At 38.2% G+C, this 20,799-nt stretch overlaps 3 protein-coding genes across 11 annotated transcripts; 2 read left to right on the forward strand and 1 right to left on the reverse strand.

The window, feature by feature from the left end:
* Positions 1-3,845: 3,845 nt before the first annotated feature.
* Positions 3,846-9,090, forward strand: LOC124414956 (protein shifted). The gene is made up of 6 exons (XM_046896153.1): positions 3,846-4,282; positions 5,206-5,448; positions 6,353-6,496; positions 6,974-7,126; positions 8,418-8,513; positions 8,613-9,090. Exons 1-6 carry the CDS (start codon positions 4,132-4,134, stop codon positions 8,837-8,839), a joined length of 1,014 nt encoding a protein of 337 aa, XP_046752109.1. The 5' UTR covers positions 3,846-4,131; the 3' UTR covers positions 8,840-9,090.
* Positions 7,287-10,865, reverse strand: LOC124415028 (5-demethoxyubiquinone hydroxylase, mitochondrial). Of its 4 annotated transcripts, none has more exons than XM_046896282.1 (3): positions 10,730-10,865; positions 8,172-8,339; positions 7,287-8,027 (listed from the first exon to the last, which is right to left on the reverse strand). In XM_046896282.1, exons 2-3 carry the CDS (start codon positions 8,323-8,325, stop codon positions 7,594-7,596), a joined length of 588 nt encoding a protein of 195 aa, XP_046752238.1. In that variant the 5' UTR covers positions 8,326-8,339; positions 10,730-10,865; the 3' UTR covers positions 7,287-7,593. The 4 variants fall into 4 exon arrangements, with proteins under 4 accessions (XP_046752238.1, XP_046752257.1, XP_046752247.1 ...); XM_046896301.1 differs by having other exon boundaries at positions 8,172-8,351; positions 10,730-10,857; XM_046896291.1 differs by lacking the exon at positions 10,730-10,865 and adding an exon at positions 9,974-10,124.
* Positions 10,232-20,213, forward strand: LOC124414698 (DNA-binding protein P3A2). Of its 6 annotated transcripts, XM_046895739.1 has the most exons (9): positions 10,735-10,871; positions 12,789-12,802; positions 12,887-13,094; positions 14,747-14,871; positions 15,010-15,435; positions 15,648-15,851; positions 16,579-16,719; positions 16,928-17,102; positions 19,122-20,213. In XM_046895739.1, exons 3-9 carry the CDS (start codon positions 12,908-12,910, stop codon positions 19,454-19,456), a joined length of 1,593 nt encoding a protein of 530 aa, XP_046751695.1. In that variant the 5' UTR covers positions 10,735-10,871; positions 12,789-12,802; positions 12,887-12,907; the 3' UTR covers positions 19,457-20,213. The 6 variants fall into 6 exon arrangements, with proteins under 6 accessions (XP_046751687.1, XP_046751679.1, XP_046751695.1 ...); XM_046895731.1 differs by lacking the exon at positions 10,735-10,871 and adding an exon at positions 10,232-10,360 and having other exon boundaries at positions 12,789-13,094; XM_046895723.1 differs by lacking the exon at positions 10,735-10,871 and adding an exon at positions 10,337-10,466 and having other exon boundaries at positions 12,789-13,094.
* Positions 20,214-20,799: the final 586 nt, after the last annotated feature.

Consider the following 20,799-nt stretch of genomic DNA (forward strand, 5'->3'; position numbering starts at 1 on the left):
TGTAATCTTTACAGTAAACTTGCAGGATTTTGATAACGATTTTATTTTACTTTGGAATTTTTTTTTTTTTTTTTCTGATACGGTTTATTTTATTTACATGGTCATTCATCAGATGCTGAACGGGTGTGTGACTATAACCGCAGCAGATTTTTTTTACCTTAAGCTCGCATACGCCGCTCTTTCTCGCTCATGGGTGAGATATGTTCAATAACAGGTGAATGACTCTGTACATACTTTAGTTATATTAACATTCGTTCGGGCTATTTATGAGATTGTTTAAAAATTACAATTCCCTATTATCATGCGAACGTTGCAGAGCTGCGAGCTAATAAGATTCATATTCTAATGAAAAATTATTTCCTTGTGCGGAAATGATTGTGGCAGCAATAATAAATTTATAACTAGTTAAAATTTGGCAGAGTTCTTTGTATGTATTTTATACGACGGGAATTTCGCAATAAAGTGAATTGATTCTCGTAGGACTATACTAAAAAAATGAAGCGCATACGTAAAAACTTGAAAAATCTCAGCATTGCAAACTGAGCGTAAAAAGTTTGAAAAATCAATTTAATAAAGGAGCAACACTTAGACCTGCCCGCCGCGATGAATTCTGTTTATTTTATATTATTTTTTGAATCAAGAGAATAAAGTATATAAGTATATACTGCTTTAATTTTTCCTCTTTTTTTTTTCTTTTGTTTCCAACTTTATTTCAATTTAACGTACGCGAATACATTTTTTCGTTAATTTATAAGTTGTACTATTGTAATTATTAGGTACATAACTAATTGATTTGAAAATGATTTGCACTTAAAATATAAGCTGTTATTATACAAAGTGACATCAACGAAGTCTTGCCGACGAATTAATAACTTTCATCCTATATAGGTATATCCGTTTTGCTTTTCCATATCGAAATGTAATTACTTTGTTCAAATGTACGCATAGCTGTAAAATCTTATTGATACATTAGTTACACGGATATAACTAAATATTCTGATAGTCACGACAAGTTATGTCATTCTTTTAGTTTCAATTCATTTACAATGTGCATTCCAGCATACGCCAATAATGTAACATCCCCGTGTGAATACGATTCCAATAAAAAAGAAATTCAACAAATTACATTTTACATATATGTATGTACTACACGTACAATATGAACATGCCTCGTTTAGTGATTTTATTCAAAACTTAAAACAGTGTGGAAATTCGAGAATATTAAGAGTCAATAATAATCTGTTCATGTTATTGTATTACAAAAAATACACGAAGTCATTTTACAGATATTCACAAACATTCAACATCCAGAAAACACAAACACTATTCATGCAGCGCCCATCTGAATAAGTATTCTATACGTAATGCCGATTTCAAGTGTCAGTAACCTGTTGCACCGCTCGAACAATCGGTATCGATGCATGTCCGGTATGGACATGTGTATATACTATATCTGTATACCTAGCTCTACCCTACAGGCCAGGCAACGAGGCAAGTCCCACGCTGTCTGTCGGCAATCTCTGCACTCCAGCTAGAGTGCCGAGATAAGCGATGTAGACTCACGTGTTCTACATTATGCATTCATGCCGAATCAGAGCGGCTGCTGAGGATCGGCTCCGGGGTGACTGATGGATGCGGAGCGATGAGAAAAATATACACGTACACAGTCGACTCAATGATGTATAATTATAACGCGAACGGGTTTTTCTTACGGCATCTCCGATCGTCTCGCGAACCCGTTCCGCAGCTCTTCGATGTCGAAAATCGAAGAGTCGCATACGTACACACATACATACCTACGAGAGGGGAAGAGAAAAACTCCCCTATTCGCGCAGTAAACGACGCTCGGAGATGAGCCTGCTTGTTGCAGTTGCAGTATGACTCGATTGTGTACAGACCGCATACCTGCAGGTCTCTACGCAATTCGCATACGAACGAGCCAGGCTTTACGTGCGTCGCATTACATTATATATCCTCGATCACTGCATCGCCGTGTGGTTCTTCGGCCTTGATTTTTGACATGGCAGAGCTTAAACCGCTCCTCTACAAGGAATCGTATTATACATATATGTACATACATAGCTACTACAAAGTATTTTGATGAACAATTGCGATGTGTAATTGCAGTTGCCTAAACGTTAACTTCGGTCACGACTATAATGTCTGTTGTACGGCAGCTCACACGTACGGTCTCCGGATGTAAAATCCTGTTCAATAATAATAATAATGATGATGATAATAATATATTAGCAAATTTTCGTACCGGGGTATACCATCGTAGCCGACAGACAGTATAAATTATTATTTGTTGTGTGTCGGGGTGCGCGCGGGCCAGGCAACGGGGCAGGGAAAGAGACAGGACGAGCCAAGCCGAGTGAGAAAAAGTGTGAGACAGCAAGGGCGGGGGTAGAGAGGGAACAATGGGCCATTTGTTGGGTCACCGCCCGAAGGCCTTCACAATGGGCCCCATTATCCGAATAAAAGCTATTCATCGAGTGCTCTCTTAAACCTGTTGCACGATCGAAGCATCAGAGCTCTATAACATCCGTTCGTTCGGACGAAACGAGCGCAATATAATAACGAAGATGTTAGATAAGGGGCTGGATTCACGTCGTCTACACATCGGGCGCAGCTCCACCAACGGTGCACATACAGGTGTGCAGTCTGCGTATGCATTCGTGCATTTGCATCTGATTGCATACGCTGTGAAGCCGATTGTGTGGAGTGACCTGCAACAGGGTTCTGCAGACGTTAATTACTACCTACCGAGACTCTGATATGCGATAAGAACAGAAATAGCCTCAGAATTACATCGAGACGATCGCATCGGTAATTATAATACAGGTTTGATTGTTTAAAAGTTGCTGATATTATAAATACTCTTCTTCAAAACCAGAGGAACCATCAACAGATTTTACATTACGAGAGAGATTTCGTAATGAGTACATTTTACGCCAAGAATGTATCTCTTCCACAATCGCTTATCTCCTCAACTCCGTGGGCGACGAAGCTTCCCGATATACGAAACTAAACAAGGCCCGTAATAACCGTATCCGCTTAATGCGCTGATAACGTGAAGATTATATACCTACATGTATATTTATAGTTTCAAAAATTTCTTAGTAATGAAACATATACGAAAGATAGCTAGCGAATTTATTGTGAAATTAGATTTTCAGTTTATACGTATATACATTACACAGCCATATGAATCTACCCGTTGCTTTGTACCTACATCATTGTGCTGCAGGCTATAAAAACAGCACACAAGTCGAGCTGGTTGTGTGTGGACCCTGCCGGAGAAGTTCACGGGCAATCTGAGTCCCGGAGAGATTAGATCGCGAAGACTTGTGAGTCTGGGTCTGGACCAGAGAACAAGCCGAAACCTTTTTTTCACCCAATTATTCGCCAGTTTGTTAGTGTAAATACGACGAAGTGTCCCTTGTCCTTACCGCGATGTTCTTTATAAGCATATGGCTTGCCGTGAACGTGATGATAGACGCGAGTTTGCAATACAGCAGCAGCAGCAACAGCAGTAGCAGCAAGTCGATGCTGTGATGCTGAGATCCGTCGGCATCAGAATCCCGAAGAGACCCAGACGAAAAGCAGGAATGAGCGCGAGGATACTCCGCTGCAATAGGGGGAGAATTGGGAAAAAGCGAGACGGCGAGATATCTACATCGCGGTCCATTGCAGGGCCGCAGACTCTTCGGAAAGAGGCAAAGAGGAAGAAAGCAAGTGAAAATTGGGAGAGCGCGGCGGGTATTCGGGGGGGGGGGGGGGGGGGGTAAAGGGGGGAGACGGTTATAGCGGCAGAGAGCAGCGCGTCGTCTTAACTCTCGTTAGTACAGTAGTCGCAGGCGACGCGGGTAGATCGGTGGAGATCGGGGCACAGACGTATATAGTTAGTTCCGTGGCTGCAGCAGGCCGTTTGCTGGACCGATCTCGCAGGAATCATAGCCACTTGAGAAGAGAATAAAAGTATAATCGGAGTCGAGGAAGCTAGCTACCCGAAGACGGGTGTGAGGAACATAGCGTCGAATAAAAATTTTGAAGTTATAATTAATTAAAGCGTAAACTCGGATAATCAACCTTGAATCCCCCGGCGCGTGAAAGAGCTCGTCACGTACGATGCAGCAGGCCGTAGCCCTGGCAGCCGTGGCTGTCCTGGCCTCGGCGCTGCTCTGCTCCTTCGGGGGCCGGGTCGACGCCAAAAAGACCCGCCCACCAACCGGCGACATATCTCTGTGGATCGATCAGCAACAGGTGAAAATGTTTAGCGGTAAGTATATGTCTTCATCCGTGATTATATTATTTAACTAATCGTAAGGATCGCGGTTGTCGAAAATGGTTGCCTACATTCAAAATACCCGCCAAGTCTTAATTCCTGTCTACGACGAATTTTGTGGGATAAAATTCTTGGCAAACAGGAGGTTCGAACATTCTTAATACTACGGGAATTATTATAAATCTTACAGTTCATTGAAAACACAACAATTTCAAGTTGATTTTACTACGTTATATCCATTTGAACCCTTTTTTTACGCGTTATTGAAAAATTATTCGTTTTATGCCACACGTCCTATTTACCTATACAAACTATAATTTTCTACCGATCAATTATACCTATGAAATACCTAAAATTGTTAATAATCACTTTAGAGTATATCATACATTCCTCTTTGTTCGTTCCGATATACATGTGTGTATGTGCGCGTGTGAATCGAATACTTTGTTTTTATTTTTCTTCCTCCTCGTTCTTTTATCCCTCTGCAAAGATACCGTGAACTCCTCTCGAATGATCTTGCACGGGCTCTTTGCACAAGACGGTCAACATATATTATCGCAAGGTAGATAGACACGTTTTTCGGAGACTTCGATGCGGGCAAAAGCATATTGCAGGTATATGCATACCTATCTATATCTTAATGTATTATACGTATATTGTATATCTGTATCGCATATTATGCGTATACGTATAATAATTATTCGACCTACGACCTGCAGATCGCACAGTTTTATAGTCACGGCCGGTTTTCATTATAACGTGGATATAACAAGCGTATAATCTCTGACCTCGTGAAACGGGCGCAAACGATATTGTTTTTGTTTTCAAATGCAATAACGAAAGTTATTTTGATGAAATTATATCTGTATAACAATTACAATTATCATTGCAACTTTTTTGTTTTCAAACTCGTACAGGATTAGAAATTGAGATATACGCGATAATGGACGGTACGGTGTTGTCCTACCTCCTGGACCCGGAGTTTGAGACGAAACTACCGACGATACCGAGCGAAGTGTCCTGCGTGAATTTCACGTGGAAGTCTGGCGTTAAGAGGTACTATTATAATTTTGATCTACTCAAATCGGCCAACGAGTCTATCCTCAAGACACCCTCGATCACGATCAAGCAACGAGGGAGGGTGCCAAGGAGACCGAAAGGTGAGACTTGATTTTAATTCATAATATTGAAAAGACTCAATCTATTTAATACGTGTTACATTCACAGAGATTTGAATTCTTTAGTTCGGTCACAGCGTATATCTACATGTTTATCATCTTTTCACATATCTTCTTATGAAAAGAACAGACTGAATATAGAAACTTTATCAGTATTCAGGTTGCGTATACCAGTGTATATACCTATACATAAATCACGCGTCGACTAATAGAAAGAATTCACTGCTAATCTCTTCACTCATATTATATGCGACGTAATTATAAGACGTGGACATATTTATAAAATATGCTTACGAAATACGTTGCTGAAACTTCTAACGTCGGGTAAAATTTACATGAATTCATGACAACAAAATACATGGAATAATTCTGGTTAACTCGGTTGGTCATATACACGTCTGATACACGTGAGCTTTTTAGATATGATCTGATTTTTTTACATAGTCATCAGTATGAAATCAAATAAGAGACTACACATTGCTTAAACAAATTGCGGGTTTTCCAACGCTTCTATTATTGTGCTACATTTATCACGTAGATTCAACATCTCGGAATATACTCGTATATGGCATAATTTTACAAATATTTATAAATTACAATATCTCTTCACGATCGACAGATGAAGCATTGTACAAAACTACGTACCTCTGAATGTATTGCTCTTTGAAAGTTGAGTTGTTTGATTTAATTTTTTTTTCTCCTTTTTTTTTCATTCAGGCAAAGATGATGAAGCAGGGAAGGTAAATCCTAATTTGGAAGGTTGAGAAATGAAAGGAAGAACGCAAACATAATTCTTGTTTCTGGTTTCTCTTTTAATAGTTTCTTATGTAATGTAATCTAGTATTATAAATATGATGTAAACTATACAAGGATTTTTAAATTGCAGAATTCAGCGTTCTTCTGCCATGTTCAGGGAATAGTTCGGGCGTTGTTCAATTCAAGATTGGGCTGGTCATCCAAACGCGGAAGGGTGTTCCCCTGAAAGGAACCCCCCTTCGCCTGAGCTTGCAAAAGGAATGCGCCCTACGCGGTGAGTGTTGCTTGCATCGATATTTTTGGCTGTGGGCTGTCACAAAATTTACGGACCCCCCCCGCCCCGCAAACATATTATCTTCCTCTTTCCTTCCTCTCACACGTGCTCTTCATTGCGCACACGACTGATTACGCCTGATTGATGTAGCCGGACAATGAGAAAAACACGCGCGATTAGGCCTAATTGACTCTTTGGACTATATATAACGTATGTAAATGAGAACGTAAAAGTTCTGAGAATTATTTCACAGACAGTTCTGCAATGCAAAAGTTTGGTGAATATTTTGAAATTCATCTCGTTTGGCGAAACATTTCTTTATTCTCCTGTGATTTTCTAATCAACTCTGAAAAGTTCTAAAGTGGATCAGACTTTAGGGGAAAATGTTTTCCAGATCTCTCGCAGTATGATGGAAAATTCGTATCACTGGTGTTAGGTGGAGATTTGGTCGATTGAAATTGTACATTTATTTTACAGAACCCAATCCTGGGCCATGTCCAGATGGTTACCTGGGACCACCGCATTGTAAGAAGGCGCTGTGCTATCCCAACTGTATGAATGGTGGAAACTGCACTGCACCTGGAGTTTGTTCCTGTCCACCAGGTTTTCAAGGACCTTATTGTGAAGGAGGTAACACTACTGATATTACAAGATTGTAATGGAAAGGGTAGCGCAGAATTTCTAGCCCAATATGAAACTGTTATTCAATCAATCGAGGTTTATGAAAACATATTATTTTATTATTCAACATTTGTACAAGGATAAATTATTTACAGAAAAGCATTGTGGCGTAGCTAAGTTTGGATAAAGTATTGCAATCATTGAAAATTTCTTAATTGTAAGTAAAACAAAGTCTAGCGCTGGGGATGTCTTTGAAGCAAAGTAGCTGTATAGGATCAATGCGTAGGTAATGTTTAGCAAATGAAAATCAGCAATATCAGCTTCGAATGGAGTTGAGTACAATTACAAGCTTGCAGTGATATTGGTTACATTGAATCATTCTCATTTTCTGTGGTTTAACTAGGATCGATCGAAGTAGTAAAACTCATTTTACGATTCAAGTCACATGCTATAATTACGAAATTCACAAGCTCGATTTAAATGACTTTTGATATCGTTATAGCAGTTTTGCATCCTGCTTTAATAACGTTTGTCAAAGCTTGATAAAACGGTGCCTGTTCAGCACCATGATCAATTCCAGTATCGTGATGTTCCTGCTCTTCATCACGGAACTTTTGTATTGTATCCAATAACTCTTTGTCTACGTTTTCGTCATTACTGTCCATTAAAGATCGCAGCTGCTCGTTATAGTGCTCAACGATCACAGTCTCCACTGCTACAGTACAGGCCATTGCTGCCTTTGGTCCCATCAATGCTGTCCCAGCACCCAAAACGAATCCAGCTACATTCCAAAACGGAACAAGAACCGTCGGTCTTACACGGTGCTTCCTGATTAATTCTTCAAACTTTTTGCGGTGTCGTTTTTCCTGATCCCACATATGTTGTATAGTCGGCCCCACTGATGATTTACCTGCAAAAAAAAAACCATCAGTTTCAAGCAAGTTTGCTCAATAAATAGAAGTTGGCACGGTATTGACATTGATTTGACCGCATCGGCAAAGATGATGGGTTCGGAGAATTATGAAGTCATAACTTATTGAATTGCATAGCAAACCTAAGACAGCCATTTGTCCTGCGTATATTCGGTCTGCTCCAAGTTCGCCAGCATGATCCACTCGTATAATAGCATCCAACGTTTTCCCAGCTTTGGTATTAGACGTTGCAGAAGAAGCTGTGCTCGCCAAGCGGCGGCTACTCAGGCGCAACATGTTGATTAAGAATTCTGAAAGAAAAACTAGAATACGAATAAAATTATTCCAACTCCCAAAACTAAAATAATAATTCTTTCAATTATTTACAGGTATTTGCACAGAGAAATGCTTAAATGGAGGTAAATGTGTGCAAAAGGATACCTGTGAGTGCCCCAGGGGATACTTTGGTCTTCGTTGTGAATTTTGTAAGTACAATATAAATTCCTTGATTGACTTTTAAGCAGTATTGACAATTTTTTTTTCCCATAAATTTTGTTCAGTTACGAATGTTATTTATTTGACAGCAAAATGCGTGATTCCTTGTGTAAACGGTGGAAAATGTAAGGGAAACAATATGTGCCGTTGTCCGGCCGGATTCAAGGGTAATCATTGCGAGATTGGGAGAAGATCACCGCAGAGGTCGGCGTGTACGAGACCTTGTCGTAATGGTTCGTGCCAGCCAGACAACACATGTCAGTGTGAACCTGGGTGGTTTGGGAAATTATGTAACAAGAATAAGCCATGGGCTTGAAAAAAAGATGTTGCCGGCACCAGACAATCTTGCAATATATACCCTGCTACTCCTCCTGCCCTCCCCCCCGCCCCTTCAGAGATGTGATATGTAAAATTGTTTTACACCAATTTTATGATAATAAAACGATTGTTGTTGTTTTTATTATTATTATTATTATTATTATTATTAATATTATTATCGTTTGTTATAAGATATATTATTGTAGCGATTGTATAAAGCAAATAATAAAGGTTCTTTTTTTCCTTTTATCGAACTATTTATATTACTTAAAAATGAGATCTTGTTTACTACAAACCGTAAATGATTAGATTAAATTCAAATAAATTTATTACCATTTGGATTTCGAAATTGGACGGGATTGAATCTTTTATCATACATTTGAGATTGCAAACTTATGTGAAATTTCAATATAGTAATGATGAATTTACGTGTATATTTACGATATTAGTAACATTTTGTAGTTTTTTTCTCTTTGACGGTAGTAATAATGAAAAACAATTAATTTCCAGTTTAGAAACTAAATCCTCAAGTGAAGGAAGCATGCTGATTGAAGTCGAAAGTTTTGAAAGCAGTTGGAAATGTTGAACAACAAAACAGAACATTCAGGTATTAAATTAAATTAGTCAAAGCAATTTTTTGTTTTCACAATTATTTATATATCAATTTAACTTGTGGCTTGCAGAGTGTAAAACAAGTATGGGAAGATGGATTAAACTATTCAATTGCTGCATTCATTTGAAAAAAATAATGGCATTTCAAGCTAGGAACAATCGTTTCATCATCTAACTAATGTCTATGTTCTGGTTGATTGCATTTTACATTTCTATGATTAACTGTTAATTAGTTTATCTGTAGTTTAAAACAACCAGGCCCTGAAATAATGTCGAACAATTCGCACAATCAAGCGACCTGGCACTAGAGAGTTGAAATTTGAATTATGCAAACTGTCCAGAGTGAGGCTTGAATGAGTGCAAACCGCACGTTGTGATTGCAAATACTTAAATGACAAAACGAAATTTTCCCGACAATGACTGATAATTTTGTAAACACAGCAACAATAGAGGGCGAAAGCTGTCCTGCTATAACGTCTCGCTGTCAGCGCAGTGTAGGTACTTAACATGTAATGCGTACCTTTTCAGGGTAGCTAAAATTTTATAACGAACGACCCGAACGACCAACTTCGAAGGGCTGCCTCGTAATTTTTTCTCCTCTAATTATTATTTGAGGTTATAAAACAACGGTATATGGTACTTGGAACAAAGTCACGTGCTTTTTGCCGCCTGGGTGGTAGAGTTTAACTCGATGGGAACCGAAAGGTTCGGGCAGAGAGCGGCGTTTGTAAAATTACGATTCGGATATGTAGATAGAATGCGGGTCGGCGGTCATGGCGATCGCATGAATCGCCGTTCGTCTCGCAGAGTTTTTCCCGTAGGCGAGAAGGCGCCCTACGGCCTACCGACGCGAGGCGCGGGCACGGGAGAACCAATCGGAGGCCGTAAACAGAGACCGCCATGACATGTACGTCTTATTACCCAATCGGATTATTACAGGCTTGTATATATGCGTACGATGTTCGTGTTTCCGTGGTGGCGAGCGTAAATTTGGAAATAAAGTTGGTAAATCGGTGAGTATGCTAATACTAATATGTTGTGAAATATAATTTAACAAAGGCCTCTCGGGTTGCGGCACTATTCGGCCCTCCGCGGAGCGTTAAATAAAGGGAATTTGGTATCGTCTGCTAACCACGCAACGCGCAGGCTCGCCCAAAATGGCTGCCGTATCGCGTTTGTTATGGAAGGCCGTCCGAGGCGTAGGGCCGCGTAGGCGATCGATACGCCTGGCAAATGCCATGGTGCGTGTGACGGGTGGTGGTATTGTGATATTTACCTTGCTAAATTAGCGGTGCCCGTCGGTGGAGGCCCGTCCGGGTTAACGTTGTCCTGGTGGAGTTACTGCGTCGCTAAGAACCGTGAGAGATGGCCGTAGGACGGCCGACGGCGGCAGTCCTCCCGCAGACGCAGGCTTAAAGGTGCGTACGCAACTCGCGATTTTAACTGGGCTTGCTCCAGAGTTCTTCGGACATGAGCTTTGCCCGTCCGGGGCTCTCTTTTACCTTGCCCTGCGCATTTTGACTCGACGATCACGAGGAACAAGACGACGCCGACGTCGACGAGTCGCACGGAATTACCACGCAGATATTCGAGGCTGCTCCGCGTCTTCTCGTCGTGCTCAAACCTCCTCGTCCTCAACCTCGGCTCGTTCGCTACTCGAGCTTCATCCCCGTACCCAGTATCGGTTCAAACAAATCACCCTCACCTTTCCTCTCATTCGTCAAACTTATTCTTTTCTTATCTGACACTTAACCAAAAAGTTACATTTATCATTTTATCCATCAGACAGTGTTACACCCGACTCTCAATTCTATCTCGATACTCTATTCGAGTGCGCTCTGTTCACATCATGCCATACGCTCTCCGTAACTTTCCCATGCCGCCAACTCTCCTCACTGTTTGTGCTCGGAGTCGATTGAAAACACTCGTAGGGTTTCAGCAGGATTTTCCTCCTGTTAAGTTTCACCTATCTAAAATATTCGCTGCACCCGTATATGTTTATTTTTTTTTCTTCTATGTACCGTAACACAGACGTTTCCTATCATGTGGAAAATATATGATCATGTCTTTATCAATGACGAAAAAATGAAGTAATAGGTTCTCTTTTCGTGTAATCATGTGTGTAACATTCTTGGAAAGAACTATGTTGTTCCATTTTCTGACAAATATTTACGATTATTATACAATGTCTTTTTCAATGTAAGTTTGGTATTAAAATTAGGCCATGGTGGGTGTAGAGCCTCTTCCTCGGTCTCTAGATTGCCGTATTGATTTCTTTTGGCCATCTCCCCTCTAGTTTGTCCTTTCCCCCTCACTTTCTCCACCCCCTTTGCCCGCTCCCCCACAAGCATGCAGGCCACCCTACATCAGGCAAAGCCTGCATTCAATAAGGGGATGAGGCTGTACTTACAATTAGCCATTTTTAGCGTAGTAAGCTTTGTGGAAACAATTCTTATGCGATAATACAAAGTTATGGTTGATCTTTTCATTTTTTCTCCACCTTATGCCAAACAGATACTCCTACAAAACATTTCCAAGTTCCTTTAACCCCAATATTCTTTAATTTCATCTATTACAATGGAGGAATTAAATTTTAACCAACGGCATGATAATAAACAGTTGGCTAGCAAAATTTTTATTTCCATTATTTATAATTTGTCAATACAATAAAAGTATAAGAATATGCATACCCAACCCAATAGAAGACTTATACAGTCTAGCACTGTTTCAATTCTATCAATATTTCAAGTTTGGTCAGTACCTGCTGTCCTTATATAATCCCCAAAATCAATATCATTGGTTCTTAATTAAACTGGCACTTGTTGCGTGCAATTAAGATTCGCAATACTGTCCAACGTACTGTGCTGGGATTTTTAGAACTGTGATACGTAGATCGAAGCTGTGTTGAAAACTCTATTTCCAGCTGTACTGCCTCAATAACTTAAAAAATGTTATTTTTGGGGTACAAGTTTTAAAGTAGGCCGTTACAAGATTGGCAAAATTGTTAATTCTCTCAGTCTATCCCTAAAGATATTCACTACCATAAATAAAGTTTCGAAAATAGTTCACAGAAGAAATTGTGTTGCGGACGGATAATGAAAATTGTTATCTTATTTCAAATCTTATTCATCAAAATTTTTAGTTTTGACAAGTACAAATATTTATCAGAATCAAGGCTGCAATGATGTATCAAAAACCACAAATAATTCTTCTGCAAGCTCATGGTAATTTATGAATAACTAAAATCACCCAATCGTATCTAATACATCGGATGATATACAAATCACAAATAAAATTGTGTAACGAAACAATATTATGGATAATGTTTTTCACAGAGATACAACTCACGGTGATGTAGAAGAACAGAATCATTGCAAATTACTGATACCACTGACGGGGCATTGCAATAATCAACACCTTGAAAGCCATTCAGCAGTCAAAAGTGAAGGAAACGATGGTGTCGCTGCCTAGCGCAGAATCCGGAGCTTTGGACCGAATGGACCGGCTCTCGGACGAAGACGATGATGAGCCAACTAGTGGATCTGAGACGTATGAGGAGGGGGATCTTTTGTCGGCTGCAATGGACGATGATGTTACCGCCCAGCTCGCCGCTGCAGGTTGGCAAAACAAACACGCTAATGGTGATTTCCATTTTTTTGCTTTTCCGACTTTTGAATTACCAACTCGCGATTCTAATCTTTTAATGAACGTTTTATTCGATTGTCCAAACTTTGATCGTTGCAGGGTGCTTTCTCTGCGTCAGAGTAAAAGTCTAACATTCATAGTTATGTATTACAAACCTCATACTCATTGTCAGTAAAATTCTTGCAGCTTTGTATAGGATTTATTATCTTTTACTCGTTGTTATTTTTATACTATGCGTATTTCTGCAACTGTAGAAAAAACTATCAATAATCAAATATTATAATATGCATTTATGCATTTGTTTATATGATTTAAACCAGCTCTAGACTTCAGATTTTTGAAACGCAAATCGTACATACACACACATATATCTGTCTGTAATTTTTGAAACAAGTTCCCCTATTCAGTCTGTCAATTCTTATTTTTTATCATATTTTAAAGAATTTAATCCAAATACCAATTTCGATTTTGCTATTATTGATAGCAAAACGTATTTTGTTCGTTGTAAAATTTGACTATTACTCTGATGAGAGACACCCTGTGCAATAGTACGTGTCCGAGGGAAGTACAAGTAACTTGGTAATTATTGTTTATCACTATATTACAACATTATATCTTAAATTATGATTTACATGTATTAAATATTTATTCTTATTAGTAGGAGGTAAATTTTTTGTCTGCATTAGATTATTTCAGTTTCAAATCATGTCGAGATACAGATATTGATGAATCACGTTTTTTTTATATCCTGCAAATATAAGCGAAAAGTAATTCAAATGGTACAGAACCTATATTGGCGTAGTATTTATTGGAACAAATTTTTCTTTTGTATTCTTACTTATTATTCACCATAGTTGATTGTATTATATTATTGTTTTGCGTCGTTTTTGTGCTGCTACTTCTTAATGCTTGAATTCTAGAATATGGAAAATCTCTAACGAATAACCTGATCACTATTGTTCGTATTAATCTTCTGAATCACTAATGTCACAGTGAATTGACAATCTCGTGAGCTCATTATCGAATACTCAATGATTGTTTGAAAAATGTCAACAAAAATTGATCCGTTTCTAGTAAATGCTAAGTATTAAGCTACAGAGAAGAGAAACGATTCAAATTTTTGATAAAATTTATTTACGTGTACAAAGGCATGATTGTCATTAATATTTAACGTGAAGAGGATCAATGATATTTTTAATTTCGGTGAGATGTTCATCGGTGACACTCTTCCATGCAAGATTATCCTGTATTTTGTGTGAAATGCACAGAAGTGTTGTTCTCTAATGTTGCTTGTGCGTGTAATTTATGGTACAAAGTACACACGTGTGTTTTGTGTTTTAATGCATTTAATTATTCAACGTTGTATTAGCACAATATTGCCTTTATTTCAAGATCGGACCATTCTGTATTTAGAATTCCATTCTAATGAAGCCATTTTCAATTTTCATTATAAATATTAATGTATTTGTGAATTGACAACGCAAGAAATGTCAGATATTTATTTTCTCTTTTCGGAAATAGATTTGAAAATATGTCAGTAAAATCGCTAAAATTTATATTTGGTCTTCAATGGCAATATTTGACTAGCACAACCTGTCCATTCTCATATTAGAGGGATTGAACAGTATCTGATAATGAGTGTACCTAGGGCCCGTCGGGGTTGCTGCGGCCGCTGCCATCGTTTCAGCCAAGAAGCGAAAACGGCCTCATAGTTTTGAGACTAATCCCAGTACTCGTAAACGACAGCAAAATAGGCTTCTGCGAAAACTCAGGGTGAGTACAGAAATGCTATATCAACAAATTCTTGAAATATTAATAGGCTTCAACTTTAACATTTGTTTTCACTAAAATTTTGCAGACTGAGGAAATCATGATAGTTGATTGTTAATTATACATTTCCTTACTTTTCAGCAAACGATTGACGAATTTGCAACGCGCGTTGGACAGCAAGCTGTTGTTCTTGTGGCGACACCTGGTAAGCCTAACAGCAGCTACAGAGTTTTTGGTGCCAAACCGCTGGAGGATGTTGTTAAGAACCTTAGAAGTATGGTAATGGAAGAACTGGAGAGCGCATTGGCCCAGCAAGCACCACCCCCTGTACAAGAGGACCCGTCTCTATACGAACTACCACCACTAATAATAGACGGCATACCTACACCTGTTGAAAAAATGACCCAGGCCCAGCTTAGGGCGTTTATACCTTTGATGCTGAAGTATTCTACAGGCAGAGGCAAGCCTGGCTGGGGGCGCGAAAGTACTCGACCGCCTTGGTGGCCTGAAGAATTACCTTGGGCCAATGTTCGCATGGATGCTCGATCCGAAGACGAGAAACAAAAGGTTGGTGAATGGGATATTGCAGAGGAAAGAGAAAAGATAGTGGACTACAAATCTCGTTACGCATAATTATCTTAGAAACATTCTGAATCAGAGATTATTTTTTCACTTCTACTATCTGCTGAATTTGAAGTAATAGGAACAGAAAACTATGCCAATTGATATTTTTTTATCAATCATTGTTTCATTGATATACTTCTATATATATATTACAGATCTCTTGGACACACGCATTGAGGCAAATCGTGATAAACTGCTACAAGTTTCACGGCCGAGAGGATCTATTACCAGCGTTCAGCGAAGAAGATGACAAGACGACAATTTTGATTCAGCAACAAACGCCGCACTCTTCCTCGCATCAGTCACATGCTTCTAACCAAGGCCAAGGAAGCCAGTCAGGACAACAACAACAACAGACGGTGGGGATTGTACGCACTAAAGCCACTTTTGCTTCTGAAGGGTAGCTTCACGGAATCCCCTATCTCTCGTTTCGTTTCATCTACTTTATCCACAAGTTATGCGAGGAATACGAACCTAGGAAACCCTCAAACTACCGCCCGATACTCACACATTATTCTTACGCATAGTATTGAGTACGGTAATTCAATAAATAAGAATGAAAGTATCAGGTATTCTGTGTCGTGTGGATTAAGAATTGTTCTGTTGGCAAAATCCGGTTTTATCGTCCTAATTTCTGAGATTTCGCTCCTGCCACGGGATTGGAACATAGTAGTTGAATACCATTGACATAGGGGTGGGGTGAGGTAGGGGGTCATATTACGCTACAACACTCACATTATTCTTCTAGACATTTTTTTTTCTCTTAATTTCTTTCGGTGACATGTAATGAGTGGATTACATTCTATCAGGATTTAGTGTATATCACTGAATGTCTCAGGCAACCCTATAAATCGTGTAAAATTTTTTTAGGTTTTTCCGAAATGATTTATGATATTGTTATATCATTTACAAAACCAGCTGGTAAACTTTTTGAAATGTCTTCAGATATTGAAATTCTCTGTATAGTCGATAAGTGGAATAATTAAACACTTTACTCGAGGAATTGTATTCTTCGAGTGGCGTTTAAGTGAAGAAAAGATATATTTCGTTTGTGTAACGTGTTCGGCTGTGTTTTTCGTTTTGCAGATGACGGCACAATATCCAACGGCAGTCTTGCAGACGATTACAAATCCCGATGGAACAGTATCAATAATACAAGTTGATCCAAGCAATCCTATCATAACGCTACCAGATGGAACAACGGCCCAAGTTCAAGGTGTTGCTACGGTAAGTGATAATGCTCCGTATTTTATACAATGAGGAATTATCGCCTCGCTAACATATTAAGAAAGTAGTTGAGAATAACTTGTAGAACGTAAACAACCAAAGAATGATGAATTCCAAGCGCAAGGTGGTACTTTATGCTTATAGGCCAAGCCTAGTAAAGTGCAAACAGAAACACCAGCAGGTTCCGATTCACCCTTCTTTCGTTTAGTTTGATGAAAATCTGCATTCTTTTCAGATCCACACAAGTCAAGGTGAGGTACAAACTCTTGCCGAAGTTACGGGGGGCGGCGAGGGCGGCAGCGTTTCCGTCGACCTAAACAGCGTGACTGAGGCTACGCTGGGACAAGATGGCCAGATCATCCTCACCGGGGAAGATGGACACGGTAAAACAATTTTCTATAGGCTCTGCACCGTCCCCGGTCAGGAGCTACTCGGGCAGTGACTCGATTTGTTGGGCAGCAAACGTTTATTACTTCAGTGTAATGCACCGTTTCTATGTCTTCAAATAAAAGTGATGCACATGTTTCCTCATTTTTACATTCGCAAATTTTCAAAGTTGTGGCTAGAAACAATTCAATTCAGTTACCACCTAAATCAGGGACCCTTGGACCGAGGAAAGCTGTGCAAAATTTTTACTTTGAGGCAGTTGTGTGTGAAACGATAATTAAAAACAGGTTTTGTTTTATTTTATTTGTAAGGATCCGTATGAGAATTCTAAATCTCAGCACTTGCTACCAAAGGATAGATACACATATCTGTTTACAAATAACTGTATACCTGTGTATGTATCACGTACATATGTATATTACATACCGAGGTCGATTCGGTACGGATTATTGTTTTTTTTTTATCCTCACTTTTTTGCTAATTAAATCATCATTTTATTATTATTATTTTTTTTTCTATTATTGATTTTCTTCCTTCTTATCTTCGCGGAATATACTCGAAAGTTTAAATGTGATGCATGTTCCGGAGAGTGAAAGATAGAGAGAGAGAAAAAGAGAGTGGAAAAAATATTGTCGTACAAACACTTTGTCGATTCCTGATAAACAATATTTTTGCGTCTACGGAATGCCAAATGTACAAATACGCAATTGTAGTCGATGTTCTCTTTGCATAGTATGCAGATACTTTAGTTTGATAATGGATTGAAAAGTTGCTGAAAGTAGATTCCAAATATTAGATGAAATAAAAGCAACACGATAAATTACCAAGATAAATCCGTGCCGACAAAGAGAGATAGTACTAGTGAATCGAGACAGTTCGAATTGCAAAGAGAAATTTTATCTTCGTTTTATCATTATTACTATTATTATTATCTAGCAAATATTAATTATTGATTTTAATTAAGCACAGTAAAGAAATAAATTTAATGTACATAGATTATTGTTTTATTGATGTTTCATTACTTTGACTTTATATTCTTCATTTCAATATTCCAGGGCAGTCTTCGCCAATATATTTGCTGTGCAATAAAAACGCAGTATATATAACTTAAATTGTGTATCCGTACTGTGTGTTCTGTTTGAAGAAAAAGTAAAGAAAATAAAGCACTAGTGATGTTATTACTATCATTATTATTATCATGGTTATTGTTATTTCATTATAATTAAAGAATTCACACGTTATTGGAATAATAAATCGCTTCTCGAAGACTGCCTTAATTAGATTTTTTTTTTCAATTTTTCTTCAATAATTGTGGCATCTCTTTTTTTCGCCACGTTATACGTACATACTGTGTACATCCCGGAAGTAAAATTGCAAGGTCAGAACAAGTTATTCAACAATCATTTTAGAAGTATGTTTGTGTATACTCTTAACAATTTATTCTGTTTTTTTTTTTTTTTTTTTTTTTACGTAGTCTCATAAACAAAACTTGAATACTGACCCGATGCTGCGGAGCGAATTATTTTAATTATGCTTTTCAGTTGAATGTTCGTATATACCTTATTTGGTTAATTTTTATACACAAATTTAACATAGTAGATACCATGAGACAAGTGTTTTGCATGAATCAGATGATAGCATCAAACTGTGTCGTGAACTGGAGGTCGTTTTCATATTCCATTGCTAAAAATAATATAGTGCTTAAAATTATAGATCTATTAATACGTAATCATAGCAATGTACTAATCTCTGAGTTCGATTTTAAATCACATTCAGCAATAGGTTTATAATGCAATTTAAAATCATGAAAAAAAATCTAAAGCAGTCAGAGGATTTCTCAAAGCGAAACATTGTAACAACCATGCGGTAAATTATTAGCTCGGTGAAAGAGGCACAATAATATTGATGCTCTGAGAAAGTTTGACATAATTCTCCAGTTTACTATACAGCAGAAAGGCTGACGGGAGGGCACATGCAGACCGCAGAACACAGCACGGTTGATATCGGTGTTTCAGGCTATCCGGTTTCCGTATCCGGCGTAATCACTGTACCGGTATCGGCCAGCATGTACCAGACGATGGTAGCCAACATCCAGAGCGACGGTACCATGCAGGTTGTCACTCCGATGGTCCAGGTACCTAAGGTTGAACCAGGAAACGGCGAGACCAGCATCGAGGCAGTCACTATTCAGGGACATCCCATGACTATGATCAATGCAGCTGGCGAGCACCAAGTTCTTCAAGTTATATCGCTTAAGGATGCCAATGCTCTTACCAAGGCCATGCAGGCCGAGGTTATTAAGGACGAGGACAGCCAACAGCAACAGCAAGCCGCATCTAGTCCCGAATAAATTAATATCCGTGGTTACACAGTTTTACTTCTCAGGCACGATACGAGCCGCGTGTTTTTCCAGACTATTTGGATATGCAGATTTGCAATTATGAATTATGAATTATTTGCAAATTGTAGCTCGATTTGATATATATCGAATATATTTATACATACACGATTGTTTAGCGGATGCTGTAGGGGGTCTTAGGTAAATTGTCGCATGTATTGGACATACGATCTAGTCAAAAAAGTGTCCAAGCAGAAAAATGGAGACAGTATTCTATGGCTGTAGAGTAAAAGCAAACGTGCGCAAGCTGCCTATGTCAACATACCTATTTGAGAAATTCCGTGATCGTGTTATTTTTGTGAACGGCGATGTACTCGCATGAATATGTTCTTCTCAATCTATAATCATATACTTTGATAAGAAAGAGATAAATTTTATCAAAGAATCAATCGAAGAACTAAATAAATTAATCATATATCATTGAAATTGGAGGAACGATATTCTTTTAGAGTTACAAAAATGTTACAATGTGGAAGTTTCGTGGGAAAAAATGACTGCTTTTCTCTTGTGCATAAAGCATTGTCGAATAATTCGCTCATGTTTCTACGTTTCCCTTATAAACGATAATTGCCAAAGTTACATGCAATTCAATTCCACTGTTTTTCATATACTTAAATATACTATTAGCATCATGACATCTAACAAAACCTTGTTCAAACTACTGATAATTTATTATAATTTTTGTTTTAGTGAAAAAAAAGAAAACAAATTATTAAATCTTCAATTACATGAACCTTTATTGCATAGTTTAAAACTTAGTTATTTTTCTCGACTTTTTAAAATAAATTTCTTGACCATGTTGTATGCTCGACATTCTAAATGCTTGATGAATCACAACAGGTAATTTTCATCCAAATTATAGATACATACTCTCTGTGAACTAAATTTAAAAAAAATTTGGTACAGGATAAGTCTACTGAAGTAATTTTGCATGCTTTCACATTGATTGAAATTTTGAAATATAAATGACATATATTAGAATCTTATGACATGATTACAGTGTTATCATTATTGCAATTATCGCTGAAGCTTTTAGAATTTAAAAATTTCAAAGTTATGTTAAAAAACAATCAGTTGATGTATTTTCATTTAGTAACTTGAAGTCTATCATTGAAAGAGGAATTCACAAAATTCTATACCCTTTTATGCGGAACATTAGTTTACTATTTTCGTGTATGATATTATGTATTGCATCGTCGTCAATGCATCATATGTTATACAGCGTTGAGTAAATAAAGGGATGAGGCTAGAAATACTCGAAAGAATGTTCATACTCTGCTCGAGAAATCGTAATG

The sequence above is a fragment of the Diprion similis genome, chromosome 2 (genome assembly GCF_021155765.1).
Source record: "Diprion similis isolate iyDipSimi1 chromosome 2, iyDipSimi1.1, whole genome shotgun sequence".
Taxonomy (NCBI): Eukaryota; Metazoa; Arthropoda; class Insecta; order Hymenoptera; family Diprionidae; genus Diprion; species Diprion similis.

Coding starts and splice junctions, on each gene's coding strand:
- LOC124415028 (XM_046896273.1), bottom strand. CDS start 8,575: ATGGGAAAAAAAAATTGTCAATACTGCTTAAAAGTCAATCAAGGAATT. Junction 8,340..8,469: donor ATCCCCTGGGGCACTCACAG/GTATCCTTTTGC, acceptor TTTTTCTTTCAG/AATTCTTAATCAACATGTTG. Junction 8,028..8,171: donor AGGACAAATGGCTGTCTTAG/GTTTGCTATGCA, acceptor TTTTTTTTGCAG/GTAAATCATCAGTGGGGCCG.
- LOC124414698 (XM_046895731.1), top strand. CDS start 12,908: ATGGTGTCGCTGCCTAGCGCAGAATCCGGAGCTTTGGACCGAATGGAC. Junction 13,095..14,746: donor GCAAAACAAACACGCTAATG/GTGATTTCCATT, acceptor GAGTGTACCTAG/GGCCCGTCGGGGTTGCTGCG. Junction 17,103..19,121: donor CACCGGGGAAGATGGACACG/GTAAAACAATTT, acceptor TCGGTGTTTCAG/GCTATCCGGTTTCCGTATCC.
- LOC124414956 (XM_046896153.1), top strand. CDS start 4,132: ATGCAGCAGGCCGTAGCCCTGGCAGCCGTGGCTGTCCTGGCCTCGGCG. Junction 5,449..6,352: donor GGTGCCAAGGAGACCGAAAG/GTGAGACTTGAT, acceptor TTTAAATTGCAG/AATTCAGCGTTCTTCTGCCA. Junction 8,514..8,612: donor TGGTCTTCGTTGTGAATTTT/GTAAGTACAATA, acceptor TTTATTTGACAG/CAAAATGCGTGATTCCTTGT.